This window comes from Pantherophis guttatus, chromosome 2 (assembly GCF_059756535.1).
Source record: "Pantherophis guttatus breed Tessera chromosome 2, ASM5975653v1, whole genome shotgun sequence".
Taxonomy (NCBI): domain Eukaryota; kingdom Metazoa; phylum Chordata; class Lepidosauria; order Squamata; family Colubridae; genus Pantherophis; species Pantherophis guttatus.
In genome coordinates, this window is record NC_142064.1 from 120,587,971 (window position 1) to 120,613,231 (window position 25,261).

General features: G+C 39.1%; 2 protein-coding genes across 3 annotated transcripts; one reads left to right on the top strand and one right to left on the bottom strand.

Moving 5' to 3' along the window:
* Positions 1-1,156: 1,156 nt before the first annotated feature.
* On the bottom strand, positions 1,157-10,648 carry CDK20 (cyclin dependent kinase 20). Its single transcript, XM_034434069.3, has 9 exons — positions 10,411-10,648; positions 7,208-7,297; positions 6,976-7,089; positions 6,100-6,288; positions 5,837-5,958; positions 5,432-5,494; positions 4,648-4,771; positions 4,372-4,527; positions 1,157-2,324 (listed from the first exon to the last, which is right to left on the bottom strand). The coding sequence occupies exons 2-9, from the start codon at positions 7,280-7,282 to the stop codon at positions 2,136-2,138; spliced, it is 1,032 nt and encodes a 343-aa protein (XP_034289960.1). The 5' UTR covers positions 7,283-7,297; positions 10,411-10,648; the 3' UTR covers positions 1,157-2,135.
* Positions 10,649-18,371: 7,723 nt separating this feature from the next.
* Positions 18,372-25,256, top strand: LOC117675442 (chemokine-like protein TAFA-1). Of its 2 annotated transcripts, XM_034434067.3 has the most exons (6): positions 18,372-18,595; positions 21,652-21,740; positions 23,152-23,306; positions 23,818-23,958; positions 24,555-24,679; positions 24,866-25,256. In XM_034434067.3, exons 3-6 carry the CDS (start codon positions 23,159-23,161, stop codon positions 24,881-24,883), a joined length of 432 nt encoding a protein of 143 aa, XP_034289958.2. In that variant the 5' UTR covers positions 18,372-18,595; positions 21,652-21,740; positions 23,152-23,158; the 3' UTR covers positions 24,884-25,256. The 2 variants fall into 2 exon arrangements, with proteins under 2 accessions (XP_034289958.2, XP_087742727.1); XM_087886601.1 differs by lacking the exons at positions 18,372-18,595; positions 21,652-21,740 and adding an exon at positions 22,678-22,753 and having other exon boundaries at positions 24,866-25,006.
* Positions 25,257-25,261: the final 5 nt, after the last annotated feature.

Genomic DNA, 25,261 nt, shown 5'->3' on the forward strand with positions numbered 1-25,261 from the left:
TCACTAAGGGAAATTTATTTGCAAACTGTCAAAAATGATTGCTTTCTTAGATCAAATCATCAAACCGCATCCTTTGTGTAACTTGTATTATTTGTTTTGTGCCAAAAATGATTTTGAAATATTGTTTGGCAAAAGTAGGTTTTCTCCCCCAGTAAAATTACTCCCTCTAACCTTTTGCAAATGGAACTGATAACTGAACAGCAAGAAAATAATTGTTTGGAAACAATCTTAAAATCCTGGACTGGTATCAAAAATATGCAAAACAAAAAAATGTTGAACAGATACAGGAACCAGGGGAGTTCATAAATCAATACTCAATGTCTGGCAAATGTGTAATTTTTCTAGATCTTGCAAAATAAATAAATAAATAAATAAAAATTAAATAAATAAAATTATTTATATTATGGTTTTGCTGATTCTGCAAATATTTATTTAAAACCTGATATTTTGATTCTCTATATTGTTTAGAGTTCTTTATGTAAGAACTGTTGTTTTGAGCCTTTAAAAGGAATAAAATTTTAGTCAGTTTGAGATCGGAAGGCAGCCCAGCTCACTCTAAAAGTAACAATTCAATTTTTTTTAAATTGTAGGGGGAAATGTGGAGAAAATAAGGTATTGGGGGAATAAGGTACTGCCCATTTTACTTCAATTGAGAGAGTTGAAGGAGGAAAAACTATTCAAATGGGCCTGGTTTGAGTTTAATAACTGTGTTTGCTTCTTAGCTGGGCCTAACTTTATACACAAACACACAGCCAAGTTCGTTAAACAGAGCAATTGCAATGAGCACATGTAAACTAGCTGTTGTTTCTGCAGTCCGGGAAGACTCAAAAATGAGTGATCATTTTACTTTTTTTTTTTTTGGTAGGTCAGGATTTTGCATCAGTGATTGTGAACCTGGGAAACTGTTATTCTTTCTTACTATTTATTTATTTTCTCCCCTTTCCTCTTCCCCACAAAATCCCTGCTTCATCAACATCAGAGTTAAATCTAGGCAGATGATTTCTAAATCAGGCCAGGTCTTAAGCACATGATCTGGGGTAGCGGCAGCAATCCTCAGAAGTATCCTTAATTGTGAACAGATCCCAACAAGCCATTCCCATTGGATACTCCTCAGGGTTCATCCCCAAAATTTATAACCCAATAAACAGCCCAGGAATTTAATTGATTGCTTACCTGTTTAATTATCAACCTTTATAACAGTCATTGCATAACAAAGGAGATGAGAGAGAGAGAAAGAGGGGGGGGGAAAGGAAGGAAGGAAGGAAGGAAGGAAGGAAGGAAGGAAGGAAGGAAAGAGACAGACAGACAGACAGACAGACAGACAGACAGACCTGAGGCAAGGCCTCAAAACTAAGAGCAGGAGAGAAATTGGGCCTTTTCTTTTGGGCCCTACCCTGCCTCAGAAGAACAGAGACCTTGTTCCCCTGAATACTTCTGGGCCTTATTTTGTTATCCCAAGGGGGAAAAATGTGGTTGGGGGAATATCAGGACAAACTATGTGTATGCATTTTTTAAAATGCACATTTGTTTCCATGTCTTGTGTAGTTTTGCTTTGTTCTTGTGTATTTTTTTCTTTTGTTTGGAGTTTAATTTTGTGAATAAAATAAAAAAAAATCATTGGAAAAAAGGAAGAATATCAGGAGAGAGTTTTGTCACATTCCTCACTAGATGGGTTTTGTGAGTCTTTGGAGAGAACACTTTTACTTGGTCCTTCTGCTGGAGTAGCAGCTCAGCATGCTCTCGGCTCCCTCTTTTGTCATCTGCTGCCACCAAATCACTCAATAAATTGGTTCCCTTGAAAATAAAAGGGGACAAATGCAGGCTACACATACTGCTCCTCCCCAGTCTCTTTTTGCAGAATTTCGGCCACGAAATATCTGCCAGAAACTACTGAATTCAGCCATCCAATAGGCTCACGTATGGTGGACAAAGTTAAAACACCTTCATGCTTTTGAAAATCCTGGATTCGTTTCAGCCATCTGTGTGATATCACTGGGTTACAGCCTTATGGTTACCCCCACATAGAGCCAATAAATGCACAGCGCCTTCCCACAAGAATTTAAAGTGCCTCAGGATGAAGAACCAAACTTGCCTCACGAGATGGTATAAAAGCCAGACTTTAAAGGAGAGCAATTTTATACATCAATCACATACGGTGCCACCAGTTCCAGATCTACAACTGACCCTTCCAGGGGCTGCTCCACATGGAAATCACGCTGGTGCTGGAGCCCCTGACGAATCTTTTTGCCCCCACGCTGGGGAATTGGTAATTCTGAGTGGTGGGCCGGCAGAGGGGGGGTGAAGAAATAGGGATGCAGAAGTGCCTAAGGAACAAAAGGAAAGAAATCATCTGACTGGCTCTGACCAAATCCGATAGTGTCTCCCACTATGGCCACATTGAGAATCCTGGAAACTCTCATAAAGCCTCCCCCAATTTTGGGGGTGGGGGGGACAGAGAATTGGATCTCCTACTGGTTGAGCATTATGGGAAGTACAGGTAGTCCTTGAGTTACAATTGGAATGAAGCCTGCCCATCACAATCGTATGGTTGTATGATATGGTTGTGAAGTGATTTTACGACCTTTTTTGCATCAGTCATTAAAGAAACATTGCAATTGTTAAGTAAGTCCATGGTTTGCTCTGGGCCAGAAGTAAACGCCAATTTTCAGCAAAACCCTTGTAAAACTAATGTTGCAAATGGCCATAAATGCAACCCAACCGCTAAGCCACTAAGTGTTCGTGTTATCTTGGGGTGGTGGGGGTGTCCAAGAGTTGGAACTTCAAATCCGGGTCATAAGTACTGTCTGGGTACGTCCGTTAGAATTTTGAACTGTTGCTAAGCAACTGATCATAAATCAAGGACTCCCTGTATCAGCTAGGGAAGGCTGCTAACAGCAAAAAGGGGATATGGGCCATTCATGCTGGATGAACAAAGTTTGAACAAGCTTCTACCATGCAATCCCTACACTTTGTTCACAGAATTTCACATGAGGTGGGGGATGTAATTTCCCTCTTTAAATCTTCTCATGTTTTCCCACTAGTGTTAAGTATTGTTTCTTTTTTAAAAAAAAACATATCTATTAAGGTGGAATAGTTACCATGTTGCCTTTGAATTAGTACCACAAGTTGCTCATTATCTAGAGAAGCTTCTTTAGGGAAATGGACATTCATAGCTCTGCAAAAGATCATAGATCATCCACTGCCAAACAGCAACGTAGGTTGGAGTGCCCTCTTTTGGTGATAACAGAATGAACTTGCTTTCTTCTCAATGAGCAAAATTTCTCAAGAAATTTTATAAGTAAACTGTTCCCCGGGTTTGATTTTCAACAAGTATCCAAAATAAGGATACAATCTTTGGCGCTCTTAGGGAATTCCAAGAGATAGCCTAGATCAGGTTTAAATGCAATACAAAAGTGCTTATAAAACCACTGCTTATTTTCTCAGCTTCCTTGTTACAAGCTAAGTCTGGGGTAGGGAGTGGAAGATGCCCACAAGTGGGTAAATCTAAAGGAACTCCATAGCAGGGGACAATCCAATTTCACCCCTGGACTATACTCTTGCTTTCATCTGCAGTTTTTTATTTATTTATTTATTTAATTTGATTTATATGCCGCCCTTCTCCGGAGACTCAGTTGTTTGGCAGCTGACATTAACCTCTAAAAGCAATTTTACTAAAGAAGGGTCACAACTTCAATCTATCAAAATTTGGCACTCATAAAAATTCTATGTCCGCTACTTTCTCCGACGTGTGAAAAATGTGTTTTTTAAGAAAGCATCATGGCTTACTGAGCATGTAATTGGGTTTGGACAGTCACAAGGGGCTCAAACTACTCCTTCCTTAATCTACATGTAGTAGTTTCAAAGAAAGACTCGTACATATTGACTTCGGCCAATACAGATAGTCTTCAATGTACGACCACAATTGAGCCCAAAATTTATGTTGCTAAGTGAGAAATGAGTTTTGCCCCATGTTACGACTTTTCTTGCCACATTTGTTAAGTGAATCACTGCACTTATTAAATTAGTAACACGGTTATTAAGTGAATCTGGCTTTCCCATGGACTTTGCTTGTCAGGAGGTTGCAAACAATGATCACCATGGACACTGAAACCATCATAAATGTGGGTCAGTTGTCAAGTGTCCAAATGTAAAACACATGACCATGGGGATGCTGCAACAATCATAAGTGTCAAAAATGGTCATAAGGTTTCTTTTTTCAGCGCTGTTGTAACTTGGAACGGTCACTAAGCAAACTGTTGTAAGTTGAGGACTGCCTGTACACTGTGTTGCTTCACACAATCCCATAAAGCTCCTTGCTTTGTTCTTTGCAGGATGCTGCACTATACCGGCAGCCTCACTGCTCCCCCTTACCTGGGCTGCCTGCATACGTTGCTTCGAAGGATAAACCAGGAATTCTTTCAGGAGCTGCACTGCTTGTGGAGAAGCATCAGGGACCACCTGCTCCAAAGGGATGGGCTGCTTCTCTTTGAAGGAGATTTTGTTGTAATCAGGCAACTCTGTAATCTCCTGTCCCAGCAAAAGAATAACAGTGGGGGGACTTGGCTGTTGGTTTCTTCACTTTTAAAGGTCCACGCTCCTCTCCCAGGCCCTAATCCCTGCGGGCGAGCTAATGGTTATTGAACCCACCGGCCAGGTCTTTTGATTAGGTGTGCCAAGCACCCGGAGGACACAACACAGCTGCTCAATGTCATTTTCTCCAGGGAAGAGGGGAGAATTGTTGAGAAGTTCAGCAAAGATGCAGCCGACCGCCCTGGTTAAAGAGGAAAAAAAGAGGTAGCTGGATGAAGGGATAAGGGGAAACATCTCCGTCATCCAAACAATCAATCCCTTCCCTAACCAGTTTCCTACTTCTTTTGCAGTGAAACATCTTTGATTCTTGATTTCAATATGGTTTTTTTTCCCCCAAAGAAAAGTTTCAACATTCCATTTTGTAGACTTCAATTTCTTTTGGGTAAGTTTGCATTTCTTTGTGTTTTCCTCATTTGGGAAAGGCTACCCTTTTCTGAAGGAAGATTCCTTTTCTCCAGGTTTCCTTAATACTGTTGATTAATCAGGATGATGGTAATAACACTTTTCCTGATCTAGGAAATACATTATAGGTAAATGTTGATTATTGTGATTCTGAGTGATTTCCTAGCATTTTGGAGAAACCTGGATTTTTTTTTTAACTTTCCTTCAACATCTGCTTTATAATTTCCTCCCTTAAAAAGTATAATTGTATTGGATTCCCTTGGCAATTTTCCACCTACTGTGCATATCAATTATGCACAGTATAATCTGGTGGTATTGTGGTCAAGGCTTTCAGTCAGCTCAGCAACTGCATCTCTAACACTCCAAGGCTGCCCCTTTAAAACAGCCCAGAAATAGAACAATCCAGACTGATTAAGTGAAAGAGATCAAAGCTGCTCACCACAGGTCTACACCTTCATCATACTTTCGAGCACCGTACAGCAGTTCTGGAGCCCGATACCACCTAATTGGGAAAAGTACACAAATTATATTATACACAACTCTATTCATCTCTCACAATGAAACTCAACTCTAGTCCCCATAATTTTCAAGTGTGGTGCCAACAAGACTCCAGCACCTTTTTAACATTTAGGACCTATTTCAAAAATCTTGGAATAAGGTCTGAACTGGGAATCTAAGGACCCACTCGGAATGTCGCTGAGCTATTTTGCCCAACTTCCATTACCACTAAACACGTTAGCTGTAGCTGTGGTTACTACGAGTTGGAGATGTAGGCATCTTCCAGTTTGATTCTCTCTTCCCTGGCTAAATGCTCAATCCACACCCCATGCCCATTGCTATTTACCTGGTGGCCACTTGATGGCTATACAGTCTGTCTCCATCACTGGTGAATACCCGGGCCAAACCAAAATCAGCAATTTTCAATTGCCCTGTGGAACTGATCAGCAAATTGGCTGGTTTCAGATCCTGAAACGACAAGGCAAGAATTTGAAAACATCTTAGAAGCTAAGGAAGAACCGGATGCACAGCATCAATGGGTCAAATAACAAGGTGTGATCTTCCTGGGAGAAGGAAGCCATCTTATGGTCAAACTTGACCAGGCCTCACCCGGTGCATAATAGAGTTGGCATGACAGAAAGCCACCCCCTTGAGCAGCATCAGCATGTAGCCTTTCACTTGGGCTTCAGTAAGAGGCTGTTCAGAGTTGCGGATCACCTCGGACAGATCAGACAGCATATACTCAAATACCAACACAAACCCTGTGCCATGAGGGAAAACGTCTTTCAATTGAACCACCTAAAAGAGAGAAGTTAAACAAGTTGGATTTAATATTGGGTGACCTGTCCCACAATTGATATCATAAAAGATTTACCTAGGCTTCCATCCTCAGTATAGCGTGTTAAGTGACTGAATGTCTGACACAGTATGAGCCATCTGAAAGTGTTTACAAAGCCTTAAATTATATTATTCCCCGCCAACACCTACAGTATCTTTATGCTGGACACATTTCATTAAGCTTCTTTAAGCTGGTCAATTAGCACTCCAAAAGAAGTTTGTGAGTAAAATTGACAGGAAATTGCTTCCACTCCCACTGCTTTTTGCCCATCTGTGGTCATTCTGCTTCTCTGATTAAGTAAGGAAATGTCTCTGAAACAATGACCCAGTGGGGCATGGATTATCGAATTATTACGTAAAAATCTAGTAATTAATATAGCCGTTTTTACATGTTTCTAGAAGATCAAGGGAGTGGCAGCAAATTGTTTCAGAGGAAGGGAAAGTCATGACGAAGTTATAATGGCTCAGTTCATCCATAATCTTGATCTGACTCCCCCCCTCAGGTTATTTTGCCTTAGTGCGATATGTAAACCAAGCTAATTTGTTCTGAAAGGTTAGTTTATTGGAGGCCTGGCCTGAGATGGAACTTGAGAATCCCATTAACTGATCCAGTTAACTCATGAATCCTCACTTCCACAAGCTACTCACATGCTGGTTTTCCTCAATCTCCTGCAAAGCCTTGATCTCCCGCAGGGCTTGGTTGGGGATCCCATCCTCCAGCTTACGGAGAGCCACTTTCTTCAGGGCCACAGTCTCCCCAGTCTGCCAGGTAAGGGAGCAAAATAAAAATTGGAAGCAGATGTTCATCCCCAGAACTTGAAGGGGGGGGGACACAAAGCTGGCTACATTGGCATCAGAGATCATGAGGAATTTCACTTACTTCTATGTTCTTGGCTTTGAAAACAATGCCATGGGCTCCTTCTCCAATACGGCCAAGAATGCTATATTGATCCATGGTGCCTTCTCATAACTGAAACAGACAAAGAAAAGTCAGCTCATCTGTTCCAGCCTGGAATTCATGCATTCTTATTAAATAACGTGCGATTCATTTTTCCCTTTTTCTTTGTTAAAAGTATGTCCCACCTTTCTCTCTCAAGCTAACATTAGACTGCTAACCTAACCACTCCAAAAAGTAAACATAATTTAAAACAATTAAAATTAGCTTTAAAATCTATATAAAACTACAAACAGTTCAAAAGGCTCAAAATAAAGAACTACATCTGATGACAAACTGTCACATAGCATAAAAAGCAGGGTCACCTCTCATCTTGCATCTTGTATGTTCGTGCACTATTTTTTTTTGAAACTGGTTAACTAATTTTGGCTTCCAACAAAGAAAACTAAGTCACTGAAAAAATGCAACTAACAAGAAAAACAAAAAACCATGGTCTTTACAGAATCAAAATTTCTTAATGGGGAAGCCATTTTGTTAAATCAATTTTAAAAACATTCTATGACTTAAATCTTTGATATAATTCTCTATCTTTGAATTAATTCATTGAAATCGGTGGGCGTATTTGTTTATATATTTATTCAATTTGGATGCCCATCTCAACAAGTGGCTCCTGGCGGCGAACATAAAATGAATCAAAACAAATTTCCATTATAATATACACACATTAAAATGCACACAGCATTTGAAGAAAATATTACGATATAAGGCCATGAAGACTTGTTCCTCCAGCCACTTGGCCAGCTGGGAGTTAAGTACAACACATATATATTTGGGATGGGAGTATAATGTTATCTCAGTTGTATATAGTGTTATCTTTATGTAGCTGTTGTTAGGTAGCCAGGGTAATATTGTATAAGATGAGTAGCCTTATAAATCTTTTTAATACTATAAATAAATCTGAACTTTCTCTGCTCCAGCACATATACAGAGTGGCAAGATTTTTTAAAAGTCGGAATTCTTGGTGGTATAGAAGAGAATTTCAAGCAAACGAAAGTAAAGTTCCAAAATGCATCATAGGATATTAACTAGATTACTTTGTGGATTTCTCCAGTGTTGATTTCAAGATTCTTTCACAAGGTATTATAATATTGAGGAAGCAAAGTCAGTCTGTTCTTATAATTCCTTTTCCAGAAAAATAAAACATAAAATAACCCAACCTATTATAAATTAGTCAATAGTAAAAGATTCCATTTAAACAGGATAGGAATATACCAACTACAAATCATATTATATGGGATGGGAGTTCAAGTTCAACATCGATCAGAATATAACAAATAAGAATTAATTCCTCAATAATATTTGATCAGCTTGTTTTTATTAAAAGATTCAAAAGCAAAACCATCTCTTGTTTAAGTGAATTTTTTTTTATTTTGGACCCAGATTGTTGGGGGCAATATGTTGACTCTGTAAACCGCTTAGAGAGGGCTGTAAAGCACTGTGAAATGGTATATAAGTTTAAGTGGTCCTTAATACCAATAAGACCAAGGAGCTTATAGTGGACTATAGAAGGAATAGATCAGACATCCAGCCCTTGCTTATCAATGGAGACCGAGTGGAGCAAGTGGCCAGTTTTAAGTTTCTGTGTGTTATCATAAAAGATGACCTGACCTGGGGCACTCACATTGCAGCACTGGTCAAAAGGGCCCAGCAGAGATTATACTACCTGAGACTTCTCAGGAAACAACAACTGAATGAAAAACTGCTGGTGGCCTTCTACCACTGCACCATAGAGAGTATTTTAATTTACTGCACTTGTGTATGGTTTGCCAATTGCATAGTGGCAGATAGGACAGCACTCCAGAGGGTTAACGTCATTGCCCAGAGGATCATTGGTTGTCCTCTCCCCTCTTTGGAAGAGCTTTATAGCTCCCGCTGCCTTAAGAAAGTTCAAAACTTTCTTAAAGATCCATCTCATCCTGGGCACCCTTTTTTGAACTTTTACCATCTGGCAGATGGCACAGGATAATAAAAACAAGGACAAATAGGCTGAAAAAAAGCTTCTATCTCAGGGCAGTAACTATATTGAATTCTACTGTATAGTGCAATATTAATGTAATATTGGGTTTTCAATTCAATTGTATAGAATGCGAAGGATGTGTTTGTGTTTTATTTTTATAATTATAATGTACACTGAAGATGGCATTTAATTTTGTTGTACGAGGTGCAATGACAATAAAGTAAACTAAGTTAAGTGCTATTGCTATTTAACCTGGATGAGAGAAGCAATTTTCTCAATAACTGGGACCTAGTTGCTCTGAAATACAAGTCTGGCATATAATTTAGAAAGAGAAATATGCATAAAACCTATCCCAGATCCGAGTTGAAATATTAGGATAGTTGCTTTGAAGAGGATAAAAAACCAAATTCCTTTGTATGTGCCGAGATGATCCCATCACCCACCCCACCTTCTTTAATCCAAAAACACGAACATGGGAAGCAGTTTTTATCATACATTAAACCATCAATTTCAACAGTTCTCCTGGATTAGATGGATCTCTAGATTAGATTAGATCTCTATCACTGGTTCTGCAAACAGGATTTCACAGCAGGAATGTTCTCTCACTTCTGGACTGCCCCCAAACATATTCAGTGGTATACTGCTATTGAATATAGAGGTTCCTTGTTTTACGAAATATTTAACACCCAGCAGGCATTAATTTTTTGCAAATATACCTAGGGTCTTTTCAGAGACATCAAATTTTAAGATATGACCATCGTAATACACTAAAGCAATAAACGGGATTAATTCTAATTATACTATTAAATTGCCCATCCAACCGGGCAATTGCTCAAGATCTAACTGGACGAAAGAAATAGAAAAATCTATTCCTATATACTTTCTAGTTACGGTGCACGCACATATTTAAAATGTGAAAGAGGCAAGTTGCCTTTTTTCTCTCTTAGCCTAAGACGCTAATGCACCGCTTTTCCTAATGCATAATGGTAATAATGGTGGTTGTCTGCTCCTTTTCAAGAAAAGTGTGGAATCTCTTCTCCCAACCCCCATTAAAGGTAATGACGCTTTAAGGAAAAGAAAACAAAATAAAAAGCAGGCGGGACAGCTTGGAGGGATAATTGGAGTGGGGCTCCGCGTCGTCTTATGCAAAACCCTATAAACCCCTCCTTACCCTATTAAGGGACCCACGCGCAGGGCCCCTTAAAGGATTCCAGGGAGATGGATGAAGGACTCCGCCATCTAGCCCGCTTTCTCCGATCGGCTCCCTGAAGAATCAGGAGGCTGCTCAGCCAAAGGATTCCCGCTGGTCGTTTCCCAGCATGCCGCGCGCTCCCGCAAGTGCCAGATCCCCGGCATTTCCACGAGAGTTCAGGTTCTCTGTTGCAGGGCTTCTCAACCGCAGCAACTTTAAGATGGGTGGACTTCAACTCCCACAATCCCATGCTGCCTGGGGGATTCTGGGAGTTGAGGTCCACACTGCTCTATGACAAGTAGTAGCCTAACTTCACATATGAGCCTTTCGTAAAAAGAGAGAGAGGTGTGTGTGTGTGTAAAAGATATTTTCACTTAAACTCTCAGAATTCCCCAGCTATCATGCAGAATTCTGGGAATTGAAGTTCACATATGTTAAAGTTGCCAAGTTGAAAAACACTGCCCTAGAAGGATCCCACAACACTCACTCCTTTCTGCAGCCACTTTGTGTTCTATTTTGTGTTCTAGTAGAGTTCTAAGCTCTTCTTTAGTCACTGTTTTTTTTTCCCCCAACCTCTGCTTTTAAAAATATCACCAAACAAAGCCATATTTATTTACATATTTCGGGCAAACAAATCCTGCAGGTCATGGAAAATCCGAGTTTTCTGTCCTGCTAGAAACTCAGGCTGTCCTAGTGAAAGATTGAAAAACATCCCTTAGAAGAGAGGAGTATAAGATCGCAAAGATCTGTTAGTGGTTTCATTTGACATATATAGCCCAAAATCTATCTTTATATTTCATGTTTCTAAAACGCCCATCTCCAGCATAGAGAAGCTCTGCTGCAGAAGCAAAGAGGCTTCACACATCCTATGCCTACTATGTTATTAAAAACAGGAATGTAATTTACACATCTCCATAAATCAGTTGTAGGAAGTTAGCACCCACTCCTCTCCTAGAAGAATGAAATATTCTAGTAAATATTAAAAAGGCAGAATATTATACCTCCCTGGGTGAGAAAAGGAGAAACATGCTCTTGGAAAGCAGCCCCCATCTTTGTTAATAGCCCCAGAAAGACTTGCAACTGAATCCAGATGGACATTTCTTCCAACACAGTGTTGGTGTGGGCTAATTGCTTAAAATTAATCTACTTTGCCTCCTTGGAATAAAGATAGTATAATATCTAACATTACATATTTGAGATAAATAAAAGGTCCCCACGCCTTAAGGCTGTAAGAGGATATCGAACTGGGATCGATAAACTGCAATTCGCCCCACGTGATGAAGTCACTGCCACAGAAAGTATTTAAGTTGGCTGCGTACTTTCGCTACCTTTGCTTCAAGCTTGGAGGAGTCTAATTGGAACCGGAAATGATGGCTCTACGACTGGGATTTTTCAATTACCTCTTCGCCAGGCAGGGATTTTGCTGCGGTTTATAGAGACGGGACCGCGTTGCCCAGCAACCCGACTCCAACGGTTCCTGAAGGTCCCCTTTCTGAAAGCAAAGCGTCGCGAAAGAAGTTTGTGCATGACAGCTTTTGAGTTCTCCAGAAGTTTGGGTAGCATAGAAGACAAAACGAGTATTGAAGGAACAAGAATTTAGAACATTATTAAAAAGTACTCATTCATTTGGGAACTTTTTTATTTTCCCCCTTTTAAATTGAACAAAAATCCTGGAAGATTTAGCTCCCTCTGTTATGTAGTTGAGCCTAATAAATATTATCACCCTTTAATGGATTTACATTCATGAATAGGACTTTCTCTTCCTAAAGATGCCCATTCAGATGTTGCTGAATTACAAGTCTGGTGGCTATCTTCTTGCAGGCTTCCCACCATCCACTGCCAGTAAAAGGGTAGATTGCCATTTTCACTATGGGGAAATTGCTTCTTTTTTCTTTTTGTCTTGTCTGAAATCCAAGATCACAGGAAATGCTTCGCTTGCCACCTGCTGCCATTACAGCTATGCAGAATTCCAGTTCTAAAGACAGGTATCACATCTTGATTGACTGAAGATGTCTTACAAAAGGACAGTGTTGGAAGCTCTATAGAGCAGGGCAGTGGTGAAATCCAATTTTTTTCACTACCGGATCTGTGGGCATGGCTTGGTGGGCGTGGTGTGGCTTGGTGGGCATGGCAGGGGAAGGATACTGCAAAATCCCCATTCCCTCCCAACTCCTGGGGGAAGGATATTGCAAAATCCCCATTCCCACCCCACTCTGGGACCAGCCAGAGGTGGTATTTGCCGGTTCTCCGAACTACTCAAAATTTCCGCTACCAGTTCTCCAGAACCTGTCAGAACCTGCTGGATTTCACTCCTGGAGCAGGGGCTTTCAAACTTTGTTGTTTTTTTTAAAAAAAATTAACAATGAAAAGATTAAGGAATATTTCCAAAGTACATACTTGTAGTTCTGTGGCAGAATATAATTCCTTTCAAAATCAAATGTAATCCACTTTTCCACTTTGATTTCCAAACTTGTAATATTTTTACATTGTCCCACTTTAAGCTTCAGTTTCTTAGATCTCACCCATCTCAATATTGCCCTCGCATCAATTTCAACTGCATTCCTGAAATATTTATACTGATAAAACTTCAACATGTTTCTTCCAGGGATTTAAATGTTGGATATCATGGAGAACAGGATGAAATCCTGACGTATCTCAATTCACCATGGCAAAGATTGGGTCATGAAGCATATTCTGGCCTCATCTTTCTACATCACTTAGGTGTGTGTGTCTTTCAGTCACTGTTTACTCCTGGTAACTCTGAATAAGCCCCTGCAAATTTCTTAGCAAGATTTCTGAAATGGTTTGCCCTTCCTAGAAGCCTCAGCTTCCTAGGGCTGAGGAAGAAGAACTGGCCCAAGGCCCACCCCCCAAGTGACTTTGTACCTAAAATGGGACTAGAACCCACAATTTTTTAGTTTCCAGCCTGAGGCCTTAACCACAAACCCAGACTAGCTCTCTGTTCATCACCTAGTCCCATCCCAAATTACGGACGAGAAAGGGTATTGCAATATTAAAATTTATATCGAGATTCAGGTGAACCGACCAAATACATTTCCACCCTCCATCCCCTTTCATACGACCTCTACTAAGGCAAATCAATTCAGAGTATAGTAACAGTAAATTGGTATATAGAAGGATAATAATAGAGCTAGAAGGTCAGTTATGTAATCCAGGCAAAGTCCTTGCCCAGTACAAGTATCCCAAATATAATATCTCTATCGATCCCTGTTTAGACGCATCCAGTTTCATTTTCCATTGGTTTCTCTATGGAACAATTGTTACTGTTATGAAGAATACTTGAGGTTCGGGACTGACTAACCTATTTAGTGAAACTATTGCTTCCATAATTTGAAAAGTATATTTCTTTTGAGGCAGCCTAAAATTGTATTTGCCTTTTTAGTAGCCACAATGCACTGCTGATTTATATATAGTTTCTTATCAAATACTAAGATCAGTATTAGGGAAGACGAGTATCCCCATCTCTTATCTGTTTCCTAAGTGAAGATTTTTGCATTTGTTTCTGTTAAAATTCATTCTAGTATTTTCAGACCATTTACCTTATGTACTGATATTATTTTTAATTTAGGATTTAGCTCTCCTACCTAATGGTATGTCAGATCTGATGGGTCTTTCCTATACCACTCCACATCTAAAAATTTCTGAAAAAGACCAATAATCTTTTTGCTGTACAGAGCTAAGAGTTCCTTCTTACATTCCACAAGTACTTCTGGCATCTGAGGAGGTTGTTGCATGGTGAAGACAATACTATTTGCTTTTGAAAGGCAAATCAAAGGCACATTACACTCAGTCTAAGATTCAACCTGCCTAATTTGCTATACATAATAGGGTACTTTTACCCCTCTTGTTGGTATCATTATATTATTATTATTATTGTTGTTGTTGTTATTGTTGTTGTTTTAGATGTACCATGAGAGCTTCTGCTCTGGAGACAAATTCCTTGTGTGTCTAATCACACTTGGCCAATAAAGTATTTTATTCTATTCTACTTGTGGGGGGAAAAATGTTGATGTCAAGATGAAAGACTATATTTTACTTGTCAGACTAATTCGTATATATAGGGAAGCGATATATTCAAAACATGAAATATAATCCGACAAATCTTCTCCATGACAAATTCATGCTAGATTTCTAATCGTTAGCAAACCATTGCCTAGCATTTTACAGGTTTAAAATTTGCTTCAGAATTTTCCCCGTTATTGATGACAAACTGACTGTCTCATAGTGTGTAAAATTTTCTGGGGAGGAGGGTATAGGAATGTTTGCCATCCTCCTCTCAGTGGATGTTCCCTCTTCTCCAGATTTTTCAAGGATAAAAATATTTGAGGAGTCATCTTGCCCCTAATGGGATTGGGCCATCCCACTTGCTCCAGCAGAAGAGGCCAGTTTAAGATTTTGTCTGTCAAAGAATTTCAGCTGGTCGTCCAGAAGAAAAGCCTTTCCTGCTGGCTCCCACCTTATTGTCATGCTGGAGGTGAGGTTCACCCCATACTCTTGGCCTTCCAGAAGAGCTTTAAAACCTGGCTTTGCCTGTTGGCCTGGGGTCCCAATGGGGGTGCTCTGTGCTGGGAGTGGCTGACAGGATAGAGAGAAGATCCTCACCCCTATGTTGGCTGCCCTCTTGGTTTTTAGTCTCTATTTAATTTTTCTTAATTTTAATTATTTAATATTTTTCTCATTTTGTAAGCTGCCTTAGAGTTGTTCAATAGTAATATGAGAGGAATATAAATGTAATGAATAAATAAATGTAATAAACAAACAAACAAAGAAAGATTTGGCCAGCTTCCTTCAGGAGCTTTGATGGAATCTATCTGGCCCTGAAAATCTGAATTCAGTCAAGGTCAATAGATATTCCCTATGTTTCTATCAAGCTCATGTTGAAATTATTTTTAATTGCTTTCTGTATATTTCTCTAGTAAACTCTTTTTCTCAGTCTGACCCAAGTTAGGAATTGAATACTGTAAATGTTTTTCCCCCTTCTTTTCTGCATTCTTCACTGAACAATTAATAGATTGTTTCTTTTGTTTTAAATATCGCTTCCTATGCACACTATTTCCTATGATGAAACTCAAATATTTTGGCCACCTAATGAGAAGGAAGGACTAATGAGGAGAAGAGCCTAATGCTGGGAACGATTGAGGGCAAAAGAAGAAGAGGACGACAGAGAATGAGGTGGCTGGATGGAGTCACTGAAACAGTAGGCATGAGCTTAAACGGACTCCAGAGGATGGTACAGGACAGGAAGGCCCGGAGGAACGTCCATGGGGTTGCGATGGGTCAGACACGACTTCGCAACTAACAACAACAATGCACACCTTGAACCATTCTGAGCTTTTATTTTTCTGACACCATCTCTGTCTCTGTGATCTGGCGAACTGTTCACTCTCATAGTCATTCCTTTGGTTTTTTAGATTTTCTCCTCACTTTTCTGCGCAGACACATTAAATTCATCTCTCTTCCATTTTTCATCCCTGGATGCATTTGTTTGAATTTATTTACCAACAGATGGCAGAGTATTTCAGTTCGCCCATCTCTACTATTTTGTATCTCTTAAAAATATCTGAACATTTTATTTGGAATACATTGTCTCTCTATATATATTTTATTTGGGTGCTCAATAGTGGACAATGGGACCCTACTTTTATTCTGTTTAATTTTAACTTGGATGTTTTCAACAGCACCATTGTATTCATTCACTTGTTATACATACTGTACAGCACAGCTTGACTCCCTTTCAATTATTTCTCTTGTGACTGAATGAAAAGAAGACAAATACTTTTTTTTTAAGTAAAATGTTAGATTTGGCAAAATGCAGTTGGCAGTGTCTCATGAGTAGCATACAGATATTTACTGAAAGCTAAAACTCTTTTCTAAGCACATCTACCTTGTGGTACTGCTTCATAAAGCCAGAGAAAGAGAAAGCTGTATTAGTGAGGGACTGATTTGAACAAGATCAGCATCTGCTTTTCTGAAAAGGGTAAGTATAAAGAAGATTCCACCACTGAATGTGTACAGTTTGCACTTCCTGCCCTCAAAGCCAATCCTCATCCTGAATGTAGAGGAGGGAAACGCAATACAGGATTGTCCTTGTCTCACAACCACAATTGAGCCCAAAATTTTTGTTGCTAAGCGAGACCTTTGTTAGGTGAGTTTTGCTCCCATTTTTATGACTTGTCTTGCCACAATTGTTAAATGAGTCGTTGCAGCTGTAAAGTTTGTAACATGGTCGTAAAGTGAATCTGGTTTCCCCATTGATTTTGCTTGTCAGGTCGTAAAAGGTGGTCACGTGACCCCTACACACACACACACACACACACACACACACAGAGCAGCTGTCATATAGGTCAGTTGCCAAATTTCTGGATTTTGATCATGTGACCATGGAGATGCTGCAACAGTCATAAGTGTGAAAAATGGCCATAAGTCACTTTTTCCAGTGTCGCCGTAGCTTCCAACAGTCACTAAATGAACTGTTGTAACTGTATTTAGAGATGAAATATTCATCTTTCCTATTCTTAATGAAAACGCAGTCTGAATATGCCCAAGAGAATAATGTTCCTTTAATAATGTTATTATTATTATTATTTAATAATAATAATAATAATAATAATAATAATAATAATAATAATAATAATAATTAAAAAATAATAATAAAAGCCCTATCGCCATCACGGCAGTATAAGATAGTTATCATAAAACCCCCACCAAGCAACTGAACAGTTAAGAGTCTATTCATATCTGGCCTCATTAATAAATCGTGTATTACACCAACATGCACACTTTGTCATTATTCTCACCATCTTCAGTGATACTGGGTCAATAGCAAACCTACATTTGTCTAGGAGGACATTTTATCACATTTCACTCCTCACACCCTCATTTTCAGTTGACACCAGAGCTTACATTGACAATTACAATTTCTACTGCATATTAGTGAAGATGGTGTTTAACTGTGGAGAAATTTATCATCCATGCAGAATGAGGTTGAGGAAGAGAAGGGTGGAAAGGATAAACTGTAATTCAGTCTGTCAACCTCATCTCAGTTACCATCTGTGGCTAATGATGGAATTGGTCCTGGAAAAAAGAAAACAATGGCATTCACTAGGATCCATCACTCTCCACCATTAATCTCTGCACTCTCAATCATAGATATGGTAATTGTCTTTTGGATCTGCAAATTGGGATGGGTGGCTAAGATTGAAAAGGAAAAAAGAGGAAAATATGCTGGTACTGGCCACATAGTCCCAGGATGGGGAAATTAAGATGGTACTGAAATATCGGAAATTTCAGCTATAGATTAATATCTACCACAGTATAACCACACCTTATTCGTGTGCAATTTTCATACAAAACATACTCTTTTGCAAATCAAAGAATATGCTTTAAAATAAAACATACCTCCCACTGTTTTATAAGAACAGCAATAAAATATGTGTCACCAATCCTAGGGCAGCAAAATAGGCATGACCTTTCCTTCCTTCCTTCCTTCCTCCCTTTCTTTCTTTCTTTTCCTTTCCTTTCATCAAAGAATTACAGAAATCTCTAGATGCATCCTCTGTGGCTCCAACTTTTTTTAACACTTTATCCCAAAGTGAGAAGCAGTGAAGGCAAAGAGAGGCCATCAAAGCTGGCTCATATCCCAGCAAGAGTGGTGTCAGAAACAAAATCCGGAGGAGGCAGCATTGTGTGGGATGTAGCAGGAGGGCTCTTCGAACAGAAAGCATAAAGGAGAAAAGCACAAAAGAGGCCGTCTGGAGTTCTCCTACACAGACACATGTGTATACATATATCAGTCAAAGCAAAGCTGAAGAACAGGCAGACTCAAAATCTTGCACAGATACTGAGACATCTGCTGGGTTACAGAAGGAGGGCTGGCAGCCAGAACTTTTGGTTCTGGCACCAAATCTGGCTGAGAGAGCAGTGAATTGCTAGATTGTAAGGTTATGATCAGGGCAGATCAAAGCTGCCAGAATAGTGACTTTGATTCCAGAACTCTGAGCGCTCGGAACATTTTTCTCCATCTTTTCCAAAAAAAGAGAATTAATACGAACAAAGAAGAGGATGCTTCCAGGGTCCATAGAGCCTGCTGCCATGGCTGGGACAGAGAGGTAAGAACACTTCAGCATCAAGGACAGAATCACAGGTAAGAAATGAGAATGGGGCCTGGGTGACTATTAAAAGTTTATTCAGGTAATGTTGTAGTATAGTAGGTAATGATTTATGGGAGAAGTGGCAATCAAATAATAAACTACATCAGTATTTTATGGGATGAACTAGTCATTTTAAAAATGTCTCAAATTTCCAAACAAAATTAAAATTCCATTTATCATTGCTCCTGACATAAACAGTAAAAGAATCCCACTTGAACTAAGTCTGTAGTTTTTATCGCTTGTCCATTACAGAAGAAATTGTTTATTCTGTATTTCTGTTCCCTTCTGCATTTGAACCCATCTAACATGGGGTGGGGTGGGGGTGGTATTCATAGAAAGCGCTATGGCAGAGTATTTGGCTAGATTGAAAAATTCAGAATCTTGGATATTCTCAATGCAGTGGGACAAAACTCTCAAGTTAGGAGTTAGTTCCCAGCAGCAGGAGAAACATATTTTGAACTCTTTGTCTGTGTCACTGACATATTTCAATCCCCACAGGAGTAACAAATCCAGGACTTTGATTTCATTTGCACAAAATGTTCAATGAGCCCTTCCTTGAAAAATTCTTAAACAAAGTATTACACAATTTATTGCATTTCCATTTGACTAGATGTTATGAGTGCATAAGCATGACTTCAAGTGCTTCAAGTTATACTTGAAGTCACTAATTAATCAATACCTTTTCTATTTTGGCATTCTAAATAATACAACCCATTGTTTATATAGTATCTTTTTAGTCTTTTACTGTATAGCACATAGACTATAGAATCTTATAGAAATTTATGAGAGCTAGATTATGTGAGCTGCAATTCTTGTGTTAAACATTCTTGTCTCTGGAAACAAGTATTTTCTCAATAATAATAATAATAATAATAATAATAATAATAATGATGATGATGATGATGATGATGCCGGTTTGAGAATTTGCTAATTAAGATACTGATTTAAAATACACTGTGAGAGAGGCTGTCCCATCTCCCTTCTCAGTTTTTTCCTCAGAAAAAAGCATAGTGACCTCCGAGTTCAATTCTTGCTCCAAGGGTAAAAGAAAGCACCACTGCAATAAAAGCACCATAGACATTATTCTTATTTACAGGGACTGTTATTTAGCCACCATTTAGTAGAAAATTTTACATATTTATCTTAATCCCATTTTACACAAAGGTTTTTATGGGTTAGATTTAATACTGTATCATCTGTGGTTCTAGGAACCAAGTATAACATCATCCTTTCCTACTATGGAGGAATCAACTGACTTAATGGTTATATTACACCGAATACCAGTCTTGGCACCTTAATTTAACAATGCTTTTCATAGTTAAACTCTTTGGCTTGATCAAATGAGAAGTCATGCTTTCTGTAAGCAGCCTTCGCTTGTGAAATAATCAGGAAACACTTGGGCTGGATCTAATAAAGATGGAATTATCAGACTGGAATTTATATCCCTATCTTAGATACTATTATATGCATTGCTGGATTTTTCCAGGATTCAAATTTGATTAGGTGATCTCTGCTTCTAGTATTTTGGGAAGGGGGAAATTGTTTCTCCTTTTTCACTTTATTCATACCATGTAGAGTTTTCTGCACCTCTGTCATGTCTCGTCATTGGCTTTCTTTCTAGATTAAAAATCCCCCAAACATTCTGGCCTTTCTTCATAAAGGCTCCTGTCGGTTGATCATCCTAGTTGCCCTCCTCTGAACCTTCTCCAGCTCCACTCTATCCTTTTTGAGGTGTGGCAATCAGAAACGCATACAATATTCCAGATACTGTCACACAATTTATATACTGTAAGGACATTATAATCTATTTTATTATTCATAACATGCTATTGCCCCCCCTTTTTTTTACAGCAGAGGCACAGTGTTGAAACATTAAATTGTTTACCATTGACTCAAGTTCTCTTGCATTATCAATGCTAACCTTGATCTATGTATACAAATGTTGTTGTGTTCTGGATGGGGTTGAACTATTTTCTTCAACATCTCTTATTCCTTCTCAAGGTGCTTTCTCAACATCACTTACTTGTGCTCTTCTGGAAGGCCAAGAGTGTGTGGGGTGAACCTCACCTCCAGCAGGATAATAGGGCGGGAGCCAACAGAAAAGATGCTTTCTTGTTGCTTCTTCAAGAAATAGCTCAGGTCATCTAGCTGGGAAAATGGCTTCTCTACATTATGAGTAACCACGTGCTTAGATCAGACTTCTAAGTTTGCAGGTCAATTTATGGAAACTAATTTGAAGTAACATTAATGCACAGGACAATTTCCTTCCACCATAGGATGCCTGCTGAAAAACTGGGAATTAATCATGTAGACCAGCAGAGAATTCTAGACAAACTGGAGATCCACCTCTCTTAATAATTCCAAGTTATTCTGATTCTATACTACCAGATATCACTTTTCCAATAGAAAATCCCCAAAGCACAAGATCTATAGATATGCTGAAGAAAGAAAACTTCCCCAATCATGCCACAGAATGAATACATTAATATTGCCCCATAGAACATCACAAAATGATCCAAACTCACCAACAAATCATACAGGTAGTCTTTGACTTACAACAGTCTGCTTAGTGACTGTTCAAAGTTATGACACTGGAAAAAATGATTTATGACCGTTTTTCACACTTCTGACCCTAATAGCATTCCCCATGGTCACGTGATGCTTCACAACTAATACATTTATGACAATTACAGTTTTCCAGGGTCATGTGTTCACCTTTTGCAACTTTCTGACAAGCAAAGTCAATGAGGAAACCAGATTCACTTAATAACCATGTTACTAATTTAATAACTGCAGTGATTCACTTAACAAATGTGGCAAGAAAAGTCATAAAATGGGGCAACACTCACTTAACAAATATCTCACTTAGCAACATAAATGTTGGGCTCAGATGTGGTTGTAAGTCAAAGACTACCTGCACTTTGTCTTTGTAAAAATCAACACATGAACGTATGTATCTGTTTCTCTTGTTGAAAATAAACATTACTCGACTGTTGTTCTAGTTTGGTTGTTTTAGTTTTCCGAGTTGATTCTGCCCTCTTTCATCTAGGCTCAACAAACAACAAACTCCTTTGAAACAAGTGTTGCTACTGATAGAACCTGCTCAAGTGCCGATTCAGAAATAAGGTGTCCATTCAGGTCAGTAAGGTTGGTCCAATGTAATAAATACCTTCCTGAACTTCCAGCACAGAAAACAGAGTAAGATAGTCTTCAAGCTACCATATTTTTTAGAGTATAAGGCATACCTTTCCCCCCCCAAAAAGAGGGTGAAAATCTGGGTGCGTCTTATGCTCCGAATGTAGCCCCGCCCAGCTTCTCAAACAGGTTTCAGAGGCTGAAAAAAGCATCAGAAATGAAACTTCAGAAAAGAAGCCCCCAAACAGAGCTTCAGAGGCTTTTTCTGAAGCTCTGTTTCGGAGGCTTTCAGAGGCAGGAAAAAAAGTTTTTTCTGCAAGGAGTTTCAGAAGTTTCAGAGGCAGAAAAAAAAAAGCAAAAAAAAAAAAAAAAAAAAAAAAAAAAAGCAAGGCACAGAGCTTACAACCAAAGGAACCTGTTGCTAAAATTCACCTCTGGGAACAGCTGATTGGGGGTATTCCGGGAGTCTGATCCACCTGCCAATCAGCTTTTTTCTTATTTTCCTCTCCAAAAACTAAGGTGCCTCTTATACTCTGGTGCGTCTTATACTCTGAAAAATACGGTATTCCTGATCAGTCCTGGGCTGCAAAGTGTATGTTAGCATACCTGCCAAAAGTGTGAAAGTCAAGCAATGTAAAATGTATTTTGTTTGGAACAAACTGAAAATATGCCAAATAAACAATAACAGAAGATATTAGTCCTAACAAATACAGAATTCTGGAAAAGTGAATCCTAGCTTTTTTCACTTTGCATTTTAAAGTAGTGTAGGAAATCAAATATACACAATCCCATCTAATTAGCGCATACTGTTTTGTAGATGCGTGGTATACTTTCACAATTAACAATATTTTTAATAGGCATGTATGCACTTTCGATAATGTACTGATGACACTTGCCCAATACTTTTGTGGTTTTTTCCTTTCTATTTTTTTTTTAAGACACAACTATGTAAGAATTCACATTGAGAAAAGGCCTTCCAAAGATCTGGGGCGTCTTTCCTGAAGAGAAGTACATAGGTATCATAAAATTATCTCAATGGTTTTTGGTTTTTTTAATCCCTTTCTTTTCCTGTCAGCTTGAGCCTATGTGGTCTTGCACTTCATAAGTCAAGATCATGAAATGAGACTCAGCAGCCAAGTTCTCTGAAAAGCCAATTCACAACTTCAAAACAAATTATAACAGTACATCAGGAATTACACCCCTTCTAAGCATAGGTGGAAGAAACTGTCTTCAAGCCGTTCCATTTTAATACATCCCCCTCTATTGGAAAAGTAGTCCCAGATGGCTATGATGCAACTGTTCTCCTCACCATGGAAACTTTGCCAAAGCTTAGATTAAGTAAGAAGTACCAGGTAAAATAGGATTCCATTTTCCTTTCCCCTTCTCACTATGCAATCTCATCCTTCTTTTGCAGCTCTAACATGATGTGCCACCTCTTTCCAGCATTCCTAATGGTTTCCATTATTCTCATGTGGCCAGGCACCTTTGCTCAAGAGTTTCCCATTCAGAGTCAACATCATCATGATCAGTATTGGTACCAGACAACAGTAGATCAAATCCCAGTGATCAGTGAGTTCCTTCTGTTCTGGGGAAGGGGAGGGTTGAGTATCAAGTAAAAGGTATTAACTCCAGCCTTCATTTTGGAAACTTAGGGTCTATTGTCTTTTCCCAAGTTATCTGATTGGATAATAGTTTGTGCATTTTCTGTTAACATCACTGTTTGAGCACCCCCCAATTGTTTTTATGCACAAATAGAATTACTGTATACTTCAGTTCTTAAAGTGTGGAGGTGAGAGTCTTCCAAATAGGCATAGTAATCTCTAAGCATCACAGGACAAAGCAACTCCACCCAAATGACAGCAAATTTGACAATGCAAATAACTTCAAGTAACTATCATCCAGATGCATTCCAATTTGCTTGCAGTTTTGTCACACAAGAGGTAAAGTACGAGTGCATGTGTAGTTGACACCAGATTAGAACCTTCACTCTTCTGTGCTAGAAAAAAAAAGGTGCAGAAGACAAAAATCCTCAGTGCTGCTTCTTCCTCCCATCTTCCCTCTCAACTGTTCCTCACCACAGGTGGGGGTACCTGCAAAGTGATTGCTGTCAAACGCTGTTGCAACCGGAACCATATTGAAGAACGGTCCCAAACTATCCAATGCTCCTGTCTCCAAGGCAAAGTGGCTGGCACAACCCGTGGCAAACCTTCTTGCGTGGATAGTAAGTACTAGGAGCCAAGATCTTTCTTTCTCCTAACCCCAAGTGGCAGGAAAACCCAAGGGGATATAAGGACCAAGAATCTAAGCAATAAGAATCCTGGGAAGAGATTAAAACATGGATCCAAAATAAAGAGGAAAACCCCCCAGCAAATGTGCATAAACAGATATTGGTGAGGAGGATGGCTTAGCATGTAAACAGAACAAAAGATGATTGAAGGGCTTGATAGTTGGAGCCTCTTTTATTAGAGGTCTGTATGTGTGTTCTATATAATGGCTCTCTCAGGCCAGATGTAAGTAGTGGTTATGGTGGTCTTAAAAGTCCTCAAATAGTATTTATTATGCCAAGACTTCCATGATAAAGCAGGATACTTGATTCAAGGACAGAGACAAGTTAGTTAGCTAGCATGGAATTCAGGAAGTCCCATTTGTCCCTGGTCTATAACCTCTTGATGCCAAGAGACCCAAATAGACTAGAGGCATTCCATCTTGACGACAAATCTATTGAATTGCCATATCCGCAGGGAACAAGTTACCAATGTCAGTAAACTTCATGGCCTTAAGGAGGGATGGTAAAAAGTGTCTCCCTCTATTCTATAGCCTCCATTGTGACAGGAAAGTGGTGGTGCGATATGCAGCCCTGCCAGGCTGAAGAGGAGTGCAAAGCATTACCTGACAACACAGGTTGGATGTGCTCATTAGGAAACCGTGTTAAAACCACCAAGGTAAGGTTTCTCACAACCCTGACAAAAGTCATGTCTGCACAGGATGCCACTTCTTTTCCCGTATCTCAAACGTGTATCTAGTCTTAAGGATTGTCAAGGTTTTGTTCTTTTCTTTTTAAGCCCATTGCACAAATAGTGGAGGAGATTTAATTTCCATGTAACAATTTATCCTGGCTTGTTTTTCAGATCCATCCCAGGAAATGAAGTCTGTTGTAATGAAAAACCCATCTCTGAAGAAGGCATGACAGATTTCAAATACTGTAATTATCATCAACTTCATGATGAATGCTAGTGGACATGCAAACCTTTTGTCCAGTGGGGAGGACAAACCATCATATTGCTGGATGCACTGTGACTTTGCAGAAGACAGTGCTGCTCTCTGTTAAGGGAAATGGAATCAAAGACCTTTTATTAACAGAAGGAAGATTTAGCCCTATTCTTTTGGGGAAACAGTAGAGCAAGTTGGTTCAAATGATTCTAAACTTTCTTGTGAAAGACTGCTGAGACATTTCCTATATACCGTAACTATCATTTTTGTCAAACGGATAATTAAATTCTCCAAAACAAATGCAAAAAAGCCAG